The sequence below is a fragment of the Lolium rigidum genome, chromosome 3 (genome assembly GCF_022539505.1).
Source record: "Lolium rigidum isolate FL_2022 chromosome 3, APGP_CSIRO_Lrig_0.1, whole genome shotgun sequence".
NCBI lineage: Eukaryota > Viridiplantae > Streptophyta > Magnoliopsida > Poales > Poaceae > Lolium > Lolium rigidum.
Genome location: NC_061510.1, coordinates 22,715,456 through 22,729,787, shown reverse-complemented (window position 1 = coordinate 22,729,787; position 14,332 = coordinate 22,715,456). Strand labels below are relative to the sequence as shown.

At 45.0% G+C, this 14,332-nt stretch overlaps 1 protein-coding gene across 1 annotated transcript; it reads left to right on the top strand.

Annotated features, from left to right (window-relative positions):
* Window positions 1-9,486: 9,486 nt before the first annotated feature.
* On the top strand, window positions 9,487-11,466 carry LOC124695078 (putrescine hydroxycinnamoyltransferase 1-like). Its single transcript, XM_047227969.1, has 2 exons — window positions 9,487-10,055; window positions 10,409-11,466. The coding sequence occupies exons 1-2, from the start codon at window positions 9,639-9,641 to the stop codon at window positions 11,279-11,281; spliced, it is 1,290 nt and encodes a 429-aa protein (XP_047083925.1). The 5' UTR covers window positions 9,487-9,638; the 3' UTR covers window positions 11,282-11,466.
* The last annotated feature ends 2,866 nt before the right edge of the window (window positions 11,467-14,332 follow it).

Sequence of the window (14,332 nt, the reverse complement as noted above, 5' to 3'; positions counted from 1 at the left end):
CCGTCATCTCGGAAAAATAGGATTTTACGTAAAACTTCCTTCCACGAGTTGATCTTCCGAAATATCGCATCCCGACGGTGCTTTTTCCAGCGAATCCCGGCTCCGGTGCTCAATCTCCAAATAATCATGAAACATGCAAAATAGATGAAATAACATAAGTATTGTGTCCCAATATGAAATATATCAATGAATAACAGCAAATTATGATATAAAATAGTGATGCAAATTGGACGTATCAAGGGGTCAGGAAGTCTCTGGATGCCGCGTGGGTCGCCCTTGAGGACGAGAAGTCCACGACGGAGAATTACCGCATCCTTGCGCACGGGACGGCATATATCGACGTCGTCTACACCAATGAGGCGGCAACTGTTGATAGAGTTCTTCGTATGTACGAGGGTTGGCTCGACGAGGACGAGGACAGGTTCAAGTTCGTTGGTCTGGATCTCGAGTATGACTCTAGCGGACACAAGTTGGCGGTAATGCAAATCGCCATGAGGGAGCATGTTCTTGTATTCCACTACATTAGGTAGGGTTTCATCATTATATGTCTCCGTGAATATTTAAAGTGTCCCTACATTTTCCATGGTTGCTGCTTGCGGTGTTCATTACGGTACTTATTGAATTTATTTGTGCTGCTCTTGACAAAGGTGCAAGGATCAATGTCCGCGCCTACTGACTTTTCTCAAGCACAAGCAATACACGTTTACAAGTGTTGATAAAAGAAATGACACAAAAGTTCTTCGTGCGGCCGGTCTTCCTGTTCCAGAAGAGAGACACATCGACATCCAGGACATTTTCAAGATTAAAGGTCAACCGCAGGCTGGAATGGCTGATCTTGCAGCAAAGCTCATTGATCCTAAGTTTGCCAACATGAAGAAGGAGTTCAAGTACAACCGGCGAAGGAAGGAAGGGCATGATTTCTGGGAATGCAAGCCACTATCCTGGATGAACCTCGAATACGCAGCTATTGACGGCTATCTCAGCTATGAGATATACAACAAGATCTACACGGTGAACGAGGGACAAGCTCACCTCCAGAGATCAGACCACATCTGCCCCAGATGCAAAAATCAGGATGAATCTTCATCCATGACCAAGCGTAAGAAGCAAGCCTTGGAGTGATAAGCCTCAAGGGGGCAAGTACTAATGTGTTTGTGCAGTCTGTAATTATATTCGCGATGTGTCCAAGACATAGTTGTGCTCTATGTTATTTGTGAACAAATTCTCCATGTTGTGTTGTAAGTATCATTCAGTGATTTGTGCAGTCTGTAAACATATTCGCAACGTGTGCAAAACATAAGTTGTGCTCTATGTTATTTGTGAACAAAATTCTCCTTATTGTGTTGTAAGTATCAAAATTCGCCCTTTGACATCACACCAATGTTTGTACAACAAATAATACACAAGTGCAACAAGTAGTGTAGTTCATAATGTAGACAAGCAATTAATCATCATATGCTTGTCAGAACTTCCGGTGGTTCCTCATACTTCCGATGGTCCCTCATATCTGCATTGCATGAAATAACACACAAGTCAGTGGCACATAAAATAGTAGAAGATTAGTGCAAGCTATTTAAGTAGGGGTGAACCAGATACTCACTCCTTATGTAGCCTGCACTTCATCTTGTTGTTTCTGTTATGACCTGGTTGATTGCAAGCAGTGCACAACCTCTCCTTCTTCCGCTCGTCGTGTGACAGGTATCCTCGCCATGTTTTGACGTCCGTTGATTCGTATCCTTATCCTTATAGTACTTCTTGTTTTGTTTAGGTGCTCCTTTAGTCTCGGCTTGTTCGGGATCACCCACTACCGGTGCATCTCCTCTCGTTTTGTGCGTCCTCATGGTAAGCCGTTGAATGACTGGTCTGGTCACCTTTTCTCCTGTATATTATGCCTTTCAGACATTTCATAAGCTCGCTGAAAGATTTTGGGTCATGCAATGCTGCATCAAAAGCTTCTGCTCCAATTAGGGTAAGCTCGCTATGCTTTCTCCGCTCAGCTACCCCTTCCCATCCCCATCCGTACAAATCACTCTCGCGTCTCGAGGGCAAACCATACCTTGCATCCTTCGAGAACCTTCGGAGAACACAACAGTTCGGAATTTCAGAGCACCCCACAAAATGCAAAACAAACAAGATGTGCTTGCAAGGTAGCCCTTTCCGATACATCCTTCGGTAGCTGCACGTTATTGTTTCCTCTTTGCTTTCGAGTCCGTACTCCATCGAAAACAAATACTTACGGTTATTCATCCATGACACAACGAAGGTTGTTAACCCACCAGCACATCCAAGTTGATCTACAATCTCTAGGCCCCCAATCTTTTTCAGCTCCCCTTGAACGAGGTAGAAGTTTGTGAATTTACGGGCAGCAGACATCTCTATATCCTTGTACCTGGTAACTGCAACCGGTACTGTCTGAGAGTCTATGGTGTCCTGGAGAGCCTCTTCCTCCCGGACACGGCTACTGTTATTCTCGTAGTGCACAACCAAATCCACCATTGTCAGTCCAAAGTCAAGGTGGGTGTGTAGGGTGGAGTTCAAACTCTCGCTCCTCTGGTTGCTTTTCATTCAGAGGAAATATTCATTCGCTAGATACGCGGCTGACCACAACTTCTTCCTCCTATACATCCTCTTCATCCATTCTTTGGTTAATTCCGTCCGGTGCTTCTCGACGAATGCCCTCCATCTCCCCTCGAATACTTGTTCTGAAGTGGTGTAGTACAGCAGCGACCGGAATTCATTGTGAGCCAGGGGGTCAATGTGCTTCTTCATGTTCTTCTCAATATGCCACGTACAAACACGGTACCACACGTCTGGAAAGACTTTACCAACAGCGGCGATCATTGCAGCGTCCCCATCAGTGATGATCCCTTTAGGATTCTGCTGATACATGGCTTTCAGGAATCTATTATATACTAAAAGAAAAATACGGATGCGTAAAATAGAGACACGAGGTTAATAATCCACATCATCAGAATTATTTTAGCTATTTGATCTGTAATTTAATGGTCAAGATTTAAAGATTTTACGTAACATATACCAGTCAAAAATAAGGATGTGTACATGGCATAAATGGAGACCGAACTTATTTTGATGCATCTCTTGAGTTGTACGTGCCAAATACATATAGGAAAGGAGAGTGCAATTGGATTCATGGATTGACAGGGAGGCCTATTCAAAGTAAGTCCATACGGATTAATTCATAGCCTAAAATAAAAAAATAGATGAAGTAGGTGCGCTCGGTTTGGATTGTGACTACAACCAAATTAAAAAAAAAAACATAATTTCTCTGTATGTTAAAGATTTGTATATATTTGGATATATCTATACACCAAAACGTGCCTAGATATATATAAATTTGGACAAATTTGAAACATCAATAAAGCTTGGTCGTGTAGAATCGGGCTAGATACGGAGATCTACGTAGACACGTGCTGAAAAAAGTTTTGACGATCCGCTGTTCAGATTTCTAAACAGTTTAGATTCGTTTTTCCAGAATTTTTTTTTTGAAGCACCAGATTAATTTACGTGTGCTTAAAAAATATAAACCGATAATATTAATCTGAATGTATGAGATTAAAAAATAAATGAAATTAGGTTCAATATTATACATGTACAAAAGTAAATTGATAGCACGTAAACCTAGATGGATACACACGTTTTTTAGGAATAAGAGTACGTGACATACCCAGTAGATCGGTTTCTTGCCAAATTTTGATTCCTAAAACAATTGAACTGGTTCCCCGGTCATGTACGAGGAATGGACCTACCTGGCTACATGTAGTTAAAAAAATCCCATGTAAAGAGATATCGATGTTTAAAAAATATATGTCCTAAGATATTTTGCATTATCCAAGAGTTAGAGACTTCTTGCCACTATACCCAAATAATTTTAACGGATCAATTTTTGTAGGTGAGTCTCGAACTCGGACCGAAACATTCTAATTTCCCGATGAAGAGTTCTGCCTTGAAGAGGTTTCTAAATTTTCTAAAAATGTAACCATGGATACCCGGCTACATGTAGTTAAAAAATCCCATGTAAAGAGATATCGATGTTTAAAAAATATATTTCCTAAGTTATTTTGCATTATCCAAGAGTTAGAGACTTCTTGCCACTATACCCAAATGATTTTAACGGATCAATTTTTGTAGGTGAGTCTCCAACTCGGACCGAAACATTCTAATTTCCCGATGAAGAGTTCTGTCTTGAAGAGATTTCTAAATTATCTAAAAATGTAACCATGGATATATAATTTGGCTATCAATATAGAGAAATATATAAGTTAAGCTCATGTTCTTTCCTACTTCTATTTGTGTTTATTACTTTCAATGTAAGATAATATTCGTATACAAAACAATTCACCAATTGGGACTTTGAGTACGCGTTCATATTTAGATTAGACCATATTTTAAAAAGTGTCATGTATTTGAAATGGGTATAGAAAATGAGTCGAAGACAGAGCAATAAAAGATCTCATTAATTAGTTATCCTACCTATGAAAAAGGACAAGTTAGTTTCTATTAGTTACATCATGAACAAAAATTTTATTTAGAAAATCATTGGATGTTAAAGATGCTACATATAACATACTTATTTTTCACCCAAACACTACAATGATGCCCTCGCATTTGCGAGGGTCACCTTGCTAGTGTTTCTAACAACCACTTGTATGTTACTTCCTTTTCGTCCGAGACAATGGCGCATGCAAAAACAGTAGTCTGGCGGTGATTGTTTATTCCCACAAAAGGTATGAACGGCATAGCATACCGATTTGTTTTGTACGTGCTGTCAAACACCAGCACGTCACCGAAGTCGGCATAGTCCTGCCGAGACTGAGAATCACACCAGAACAGGTGTAACAATTTTCCACCTTTACCAAGCTTGTAATCAAAAAAGAATTCAGGATCATCTCGCTTCCTCTTCTCCATAATGCCAATGGTTGTGTTGGCGTCACCCTTTGCAATCATCTTCCTCTTTTCACGGCAAGACATGTTGTAAAGATCCTTTCTTACAAATCCTACCCTGCTGTATTTTCCAGTGTCACTGATAAATGTCCTCATAATGTTGAATATTCTAATCCCAGCTGCTCCCAGTGTCATGATCCTAGATTTCTGATGAGTCTTGATCTTTCTATGAGACCGAAGAAAAGCGATTTGATCAGCTGTAGCAGGCTTATGGTTGTGATTGTCGTCAAATCTCAGAACAGTCCAAACACCCTTTTTTCTGTTATACGACACACTGAAATGGGCACCACAGTTGCAGCGAGACTCAGGTCGGTGCCTATACGTTCGGCCTTCCATTTCTAAGTACTTGCTTTCACGTTGCCCAGCCCTGGAGCAAGGAAACCGCCTATACCGAATGGTGGGTGTCCCTAATTCATCAAGGCGTTCCTTTTTCTTCTCGCGTCGAATGCTAAAACCATGTTCTTTGGCATACTTGTTGTAGAAATAATAGGCAGCCTCTTCGGAAAGAAAGATCATGGCCCTTACAGACCTCATACTTTCGCTGTCTCGCTCATTTCAGCATCAATATCATATGGATCCTTATTATCTTCCTGCTGAGTATGGTCCAGCTGGGAACTTCCGTCACCTAAACAAATATGACAAACATGGCGTTATTGTTACTGACACTTTGATTTGTTCTATTATGCATTGCAATGCATCAAAAGAAAATCTTACTTCGCTTTTGCATTCAGATTTTGATAGCTGTGAAACCCCCCTTCTAATGATTTTGACTGCTCAGGAACATCCTCTTCATAAGCAAAGTCTTCCAAATCAGAATCCCCGTATTAGGTAAGCTCACTGTTTCTGATTACAACAACCTGCGCAATTTATAGGAAAATAGCAAATTACATGTATATTCATCTTCACCTGGAAGAAGGCAAGTAAGATAAAAGAAAACATACATCACTCGTATTTTCAGAAGTGGGTTCATCATCTGTACCACTTATGATGTCTTCATCATCGATGTCCATCTACAAAATTTGCAACAAGGAGGCAAAATTCAAGGACAAAATATTTCCATGCACACTGTACTGATAAAATATGAAAATGTGAGTGACTCACATTATCAGACTCAGATACAGGATCACCAAAAATGCTATCATCATCATCAGACAAAGGTACTTCATATTCATCTTCTGAAGATGAAATATCAAAAGCCTCCCATCTAGAGTCATCAATGTTTGTAGTTGCTTTCTCATTGTCAATCCCAGAAGCCATAGAGCCGTCCATCTGACCAAATAAAACCAACATCACTGACCTAGTCAACATAAAAACTCGGATTGGAATTCATTGTGTAATGCTGATTAACAAAAAATATACGAAAAAATTGGTAAAATTTTGAACAACAAATTACACCCTAAGCACAAATGCGACAATACATCGTATAAAGTATACATGGAATAAGAATAGAATAACAGTGTGGCACGGGGGGCTAACCTCTTCTGGGCGTCGGTGGCAATCTGGGCAGCCACGGGAAGTTGGGCTCGGCGGTGCTCTGCCTTGCAATGGAACGACCTATATGTCGATCGTGGGGAGGCGGAGGGTGGATGACTCAGACGTTCGCCGCCGTATTGTCGTGCGCACCACGGTGACGGCCAGCGATCCACCGGATGCGGGAAGGATAGGAGATCGCTGAGGTAACCAGCCACGCCTGCAAGCTACGATTAACCGGGGTACGTGCAAATGGCGGTGGTGAGGGATCGACCGGCTACAACAAGACGGAGGGATCAAAACCCAAGGTATGAATGGCGGCCGTGGGAGGGGTGGACTCGGGCCAAGGTTGGACGCCGGATCTAGATCGGAGATCGCCGGACTGGCAGCTGCGACGAGCTGATGAAGGTACGTGAGAATGGAAAGTGACAACCGACGAGGACCACCACATCGATCCATCGGACGTATACACCGATGATGTACATACACCGAAACATACATACAGTCTATACCCTTTCAAAGAGTACAAGGGTACACCGTACGTATACCCTTTCAACGAGTACAATACAAGGGTACAATCGATATGGATCTTCGGGGGCTAACCTAACCCGACCCGCTAGCTCCGGCGGAAGGAGCACGCGCATAATGGTACGGTTATGCAATTGTTGACTTGGGGGCCTATGGAAGCAGTCGCCATAAAAATATTCGGCTCGTTGATATACAGAGATACGATTCAATTCTACGATGGATATTTTGCTCGACTCTACGATTCAAACAAAATCTCGGGGGCTACTGACATAGGCATCCCGAATGGGCCTGCCGAATAAAGTACCCGAGGACGTTTGGAGGCCCACGACCCGAAGATTCTCAAGGCCCAGAAGCCTAGCGAACGACAATATGGAGTATAGCGTTATATTAGGAATCACGAGTCATGTAATTGTACGAGAAGGACTCGGATAGTCTCCAGAGTTTGTAACTTGTACGGCAAGAGAACCCTCGGATGTCCCTCCTATATAAAGGGGAGCCGAAGGGAGGAGAAAGGATCGGATCTATTGTCAACATAGCCCTAGTTTTCTTAGTCGAGCACCTTTTCGGCTGAACCTTCGAGATCTACTTGCCCTCTACTTTCTACGGAACTCTAAGTCTACAATCCGTAGGCATTGACAAGTTAATCCCTTGTCAATATGTGCATAAGCGAGTTCTGAAGACGGTGGGCATCGACGCGATCATTGGCACACATCAAAAGTATGGCTCCTATTGGAAGATGATGAAAGCAGAGTTCAACGAGGGAAAGTATGTTGACAAGGACTATGTCGTGATGCCAATGAAGAGGAGCCAAAAAGCTATGTTGGTCCGGTGGAGCATCACACAAACGACGGTGAGCACATTCCTTGGCTACCACTCCGACGTTGAACAAAGGTCGGAGAGTTGCACAAATGCGGTCAACCATGTAAGTGTGCCGCCGCCCCTTGTTGAGTTTTCTTCTAATCAATTAGCATTGATGTCTTGGCAATTTTTGATTAGTTTGACAAAGCTCTTGCCTTATACCGGTCGAAGAATGACGACAAACAATTCAGCCTGTTGCATTGCTACACCAAGCTCAAAGAGTGCGAGAAGTGAAGATTGACGCACATCCAATTGGCGAAGGCCAAATATAGCATCGTTGATCTGGGAGCGCAGCTCGCAACCTCAACGGGCCACTTATCGACAACAAGATGGTAAAGGCCGCCGTGCTTGAAAAAGCTCGGCCGACAAGGCCCAAACATCAATGAAAGTGCCACGATTATGTCTCGTCATGTGCGACACGAAGAGAGACGGAGGTGGGAGTGTTGTTGCTGAAGCAAGAAGAGAAGATTGTAATCGAGAAGAAGAGAGTCGACCCGAAGGAATGGAAAGAGAACTTCAAGATCTTGACCACCAACACGACGGGAATGGATCCCCAAGTGTTGGCGGCGCACATATTCTACCGCGAGATGATCTTGAAAAGATCACCCATTGAATGGCCGCCACTCCACCATCACCATTGGCTTCGGCCGCTGCAGCGATGTTGGTAGAGCAGGCTGAGTTCTTCATACTGGATGGGTCTTCGCCGACTCAAAAGATGTTGTTGACGGCTGAAGCCAACACGTTCTTCTAGGTTTCATCTGTATGCCGTTCTGTAATATTGATCGCGCCGACTATGATGAGAACTACTCCTTTTTTAAAACGTGATGATCTTTATTTATTTTGATTGAAAATCATGTCCAGCGCTGTCACTGAACAGTGAAAACACGGCTGAGAACGAGCGTTCCTAAGGACAACACCAACAAGCAAACGTCTCCGGTTCAGTTTAAACCAGCGATTTTACCGGATGGCTGTTCGGAGAATGCGACTAGCTAGATATATACATATATATATATATATATATATATATATATATATAGGATAAATACTTCCTACTCCTGGGTGTAACTACACCCACGTCTCATATACTACCATACGGAAGTATATAACATACTTTATTGGTTTGAGTATGTTCGTATACTATATCTAAGATACTCCATACCAACTTTGCTGAAAAAAATTAAATACACTCATAGTTTGCACTATATATACAAAGTACATGCATATTTATACGTAAATAAATAGTGTACGTAAAAAAATGTACATACTACCTACAAAGTAGTATATATACTACCAAAATATTTTTATATACTTCATACTACATGTATATACTCTTCGGTATGATAGATACTACCTAGATTGTGTGAAACACACGTGGGAGTAACTACACCCGGGTGTAGCATGAATATGTCCTATATATATATATATATATATATATATATATATATATATATATATATATATATATATATATATATATACACACACTTAATTGCAAATAGTATCGATGAAACAGCTGGGCGGCGTGTTAAGGCTGCTACTTTGATGGAGCCATGTGCGCTCTGCAGCCGCGCGCGCGTCGGTTAAAATGTCTTTGTCTTGCACTCCCGGTTAACATGTTGAGTTGAGAGGTGTTTCTGAATTCTGATTGAGGTCATGCGTGCACCACGCGATACTAGAAAAACTATACTCCTAAACTGGGCTGTCGTCTATATATTTGTCTATGCTTGCAGTTTGCAGCTCCACAAACAAAGCATTGCTCGCTCGTTGACCTCAGATCGAGCCACAAGCAGCATAACACCGCTCTCCCTTGAGACCGATCCATGGAGACCAAGGTGGAGGTGCAGGAGTCGACGCTGGTGGCGCCCAGCGAGCAGACGCCGCGGCACGGGCTGTGGCTCTCCAACTTCGACGTCACCGCCGCCAGGACGCACACGGCGCTCGTCTACTACTACCCGGCTCCGGCTCCCACCACCGGCTTCTTCTCGCCGGACCGCCTCAGGGCGGCGCTGGCCAAGGCGCTCGTGCCCTTCTACCCGCTTGCCGGCCGCCTCGGCAGGGACGAGGACGGGCGGCTGCAGGTCGACTGCCATGGTGAAGGCGCGCTCTTCGTCGTCGCAACGGCCGACTGCGCCGGGGAGGACATCTTCGGCAGCTATGTGCCCTCGCCGAAAATCAGACAGGCGTTCGTTCCCGTCGTGCCGTCCGGCGAGCCGCCCTGCGTCATGTCCATGTTTCAGGTACGTACGTATCCATGTTTCTTTTACAAACTGTCGGCAAAGTAGTGTCCTAAGATCTGAAAGTATATAGTCAGATCCACATGTTTGTCTTGTCTTTTTTGTGTAGGTCATAATAGTACAAATTATATATACTCAGATCCACACATTTGCCTTTTTTAGCTCATAATACAAAGTATTTTAATTAATGCTTTGCGTGATAAATTATTGGCTATATCTAGATTACTTTTTGTTATGGAAAAACTAAGGTTTGAAACTTTTAAAACAGCTGGATCAGGCAGAAAAAACAAATCTCCACTCGAAACTGCCCTTTCTTGGCTACGGTTGATTAATGTTTGAATTGGGCTGTATCGCAGGTGACCTTTCTCAAGTGTGGCGGAGTGGTGCTCGGCACGGCAATCCACCATGCGCTCATGGACGGCATCGCCGCCTTCCACTTCATCCAGACGTGGTCCGGCCTGGCGCGTGGCCTCTCCCTCTCGGAGGCGTGCCCTTCTCCGCCCTCGCACGACCGCACGCCCCTCCGCGGCCGGTCGCCGCCGCACGCCGACTTCGACCACCTCGCCTACTCCTCGGCGTATCTCACCGGCCCTACGCGTCCCTCCAACACCATCGTCTACTCCGTCTCCCCGAAGCTCCTGGCCGACCTCAAGTCCAGGTGCGGGCCCGGCGTGTCCACCTACGGCGCCGTGACCGCGCACCTCTGGCGCTGCATGTGCGTCGCGCGCGGGCTGGCGCCGGGCTCCGACACCCGGCTCCGTGTCACCGTCAACGTCCGCCACCGCCTGCAGCCGCCGCTCCCGCGCCACTTCTCCGGAAACGCCATCCTGCGCGACCTCGTCACCGTCAAGGTGGCCGACGTCCTGGCCCAGCCCTACCCCGGGTACGTCGCCGACGCGGTGCGGAAGTCGCTGGACGGCGTGAACGACGCGCACGTGCGGTCGGTGATCGACTACCTGGGGATCGAGTCCGAGAAGGGCACCTTGGAGGCGGCGCCGTGGCAGCTCCTGCCGGAGTCGGACCTGTGGGTGACGGGCTGGCTCGGGCTGCCCATGTACGACGCCGACTTCGGGTGGGGCGCGCCCCGGCTGGTCGCTCCCGCACAGATGTTCGGCACCGGCATGGCGTACGTGATGCAGCGCCCCCACAAGGACGACGGCATCGTCGTCTTCGTGGCGCTGGAGCCCGAGTACGCGCGGTGCTTCGAGGACGTCTTCTACAACCAGTAAAATCCAGGGACCTAATCGATTATCCAGATTTTGGGGAGAGCGAAACGCATCAACTTGCCATCAGAGAGGAGCTTTTTTTTTTGTTTGGGATTCGCAAGCCTTGCATTTGTATTTTATTTAGAATTTGCCGTCAGAGAGAGCGAGAGCAGCATTGTTGTCATTCAAAATTTTCCCGTTGACGTTTCTGGATTCTCCCGCGCTGGCTGGCTGGCTGGCTGGCTGGCTCCTGGCACTTTGATGGACACCGACACGGCGACACACCGTCGCCGTGCATCACGAGGCCTTAATTTGGGTGTGTGACGTGCAGCGGTTTGGCCGCGTCTTGTTGCACCTCACATCGCAACGATTGTGATGGTGACTCCCTTTGAATAACAGTCCATGGAAATTTGTTGATGTGAAGGTAATTCTGGGTTAGGACCAGCACAAGTTGGTCCTCTTGCCGTGGCTGGTACAAGTCCCTAGGCTGTGGCCGTGGTTGCCACATGGTACGGCTCCTGTTGCAATCTGTCGGCACATGCAAGATGCAACACAAGGGGAGGCATCCAGATCTCTACCCATGACTCTGTATCTGCCACAAGTCACTAGGCCGGGCATATGTACAGTGATCGGTTGTCCATCGAGACGGAAACACAATTAAATTTTCGTGACGTTTCCATCTATGTGGATGGTGTGCGGTCGCATGGAGTGATCGTATTGGTTGCATCCGGGTTCGTTGAGCAGTATACGTGAGCATTTCTCGGGCCGGCCGGACGTTGGGCTAGGCGACCAAAGTTCAACGTGAAAAATCTTGGCCCAGGTTCGGCCTGTCAGATCGTCCGGCTGGAAATCTTGGCCCAAGCCTGGACCATCACAGAGAAAGCCCATCGGGCCTCGGCCGGGCCGCTTCACTAAATCGCACAAAATCAAGGCCCAGACCCGACCCGGCTCAACCATCGGGCCAGAAAATTAGGCTCATGCCCTGCCCAGAGGCATGGTCGAGTTGGGTTTGGCCTGGGAATTTCGGGCCGACCGGGCCGGGCTACTCATGGCCAAGTCTATTGGGCAGTGACAAAAGTAAGGAAAGTAGTTCCTCATTACTATTGATGAACCAACATACCACTGCATGGTATAGTATGTAAGTTATTGATATAAAACCAATGAAACACCGTTCCACTAGTATTACATCCCTCAGAGTGGTACAAATGAAACATATGCGAGTCCAAGACATATCTATAGAATAACACACGAACTGTTTATAGATGATCAACACAACCTCCTACTTTACACTGAGGTAAACATGTAAATAAAGCTCCAAAAGAACAACTCGTAGTCTAACTTATTACTAACTCTAGCTGCAGAGATACTTGACTTGCTATAGAAATCTAGCTACTTAGGTGCTAGGATTAAGGAAATGATTTCCTCTATTACTAGTCTAGGTTTCCACCCTACTTGATGTAGAGTTAACTCTATTGACTTCATTGCTTGGGTTCTTCATCTTTTTACAGTTGACTCCTTTGTCTTCGAGTTCCACGTTAGTTTCTCCACCGCCAAGTTTTCGTAATCATTTCTTCAAATGGTTTATTTTATTCTAGAAAACTATGTCTGTTAATCTTCATAGGTTGACCAGAAATTCGTGGAGTTCCTTTCCTGCCGCGTTCGTAGTTCCTTCCTGAAACAGGGAGTGATAGGTCACAATTCAATACACTTCAGAAGTTTGTTACTTTACCCATAAGAGAACTTATCCTTGCTGCCAACCAGGCGAATCATTCCCATCCACACTTCCTTGGTGTGAGGCCCAGTATAACATCCAAGCCAATTACTGCCCTTATCCACGACCCCGCATACCCACCCTTTTGTATTCAGAGGGCCCTCGATCGCTTACTAATCTAGAGCGCTTGATCCTCGATCATGATACAATCCATCTTAGACCCTATTGCACAAGACGTCAACCTGGGACTGGAGAGCCTAATGGCCTCTCAACCTTACTGTGGTACCAACAACACCCCACAGCTACGACAAATAGGCATCCGTTGATATGCGAAAAGAAAAAAGTACAACTGACTTCTCTGCCCCATTAAGGATCTTATGGTTAACATGTAATGTACGGTGCTAGAATCACTAGATGATATTTGTTGTTAATCCTATGTGAATACATTCCCAGTTGCAATGGAACGTCCACCATAATCTCAAATCATGGTTCCATTGCCCACCACATAGTCATATTCATAATTGTAAAAGTAATACTTTGCTATTCAATGCAAGAATGAAACGAATAGTACTTTGCAAGTAATTTGATAAAAATAATCAAATGACATGAGCAAGTGATGAACTTGCCTTTCTTGACTGCAAGATTATGCAGGAAAGATCTTCGATACGGAATAACTCCAAATTCTGAAATAGCATCATTGTTCGACAAGGACAATTTTAAACAATTGGCAAGGATGCAATAATGCATAAGTATGAGATGCAATCGCTCTAAACGTGATTTACCCTGATGATTTAGGATTGGTGAATTATAAGAATTTCCATAGGATGTGTTGCACTTTTAGAGAGGTGACTCAATCAAGTTTCTGGTTAAACTTGTGTTGCTGAGGAGTTGTATAACCAAGCATTGCAATGTATTAACATACAGTAGTGATAGTTGACAACACAATAACACATGAAGAATATTGGTTGGCTTTAGGTTATATAAAGTATGGTTCTGTTGAGTTTGGGACAACGAGGGGAACCTCCTAGTGGTGGTGGTGCTACCCTACGGTCACCGGTGTGTCGCCGGCGACGATCAACTACGGCGGAGGACGGTGATGACCCAACACTACAGACCATGCTAAGAAGCAACAAATAGTTCTAAAGATGCGCAAGCTCACATTGATGCTGAGGGGAGGCTTGACATCGGCGATTGTCGACGGTGGTGACAATAGAATCAAAAACTCTAGCAATAACCAGCGAAAGGGAACGGGTCAAATCCGTCGATTGAGGGCTCCTTTTCTCGATCCCTTCATCTAGAAAGATCTTCGAAGTTGGGCACATTACCTCGACCACTCCACAGAGCAAGAGATGGTTGGAAACTGT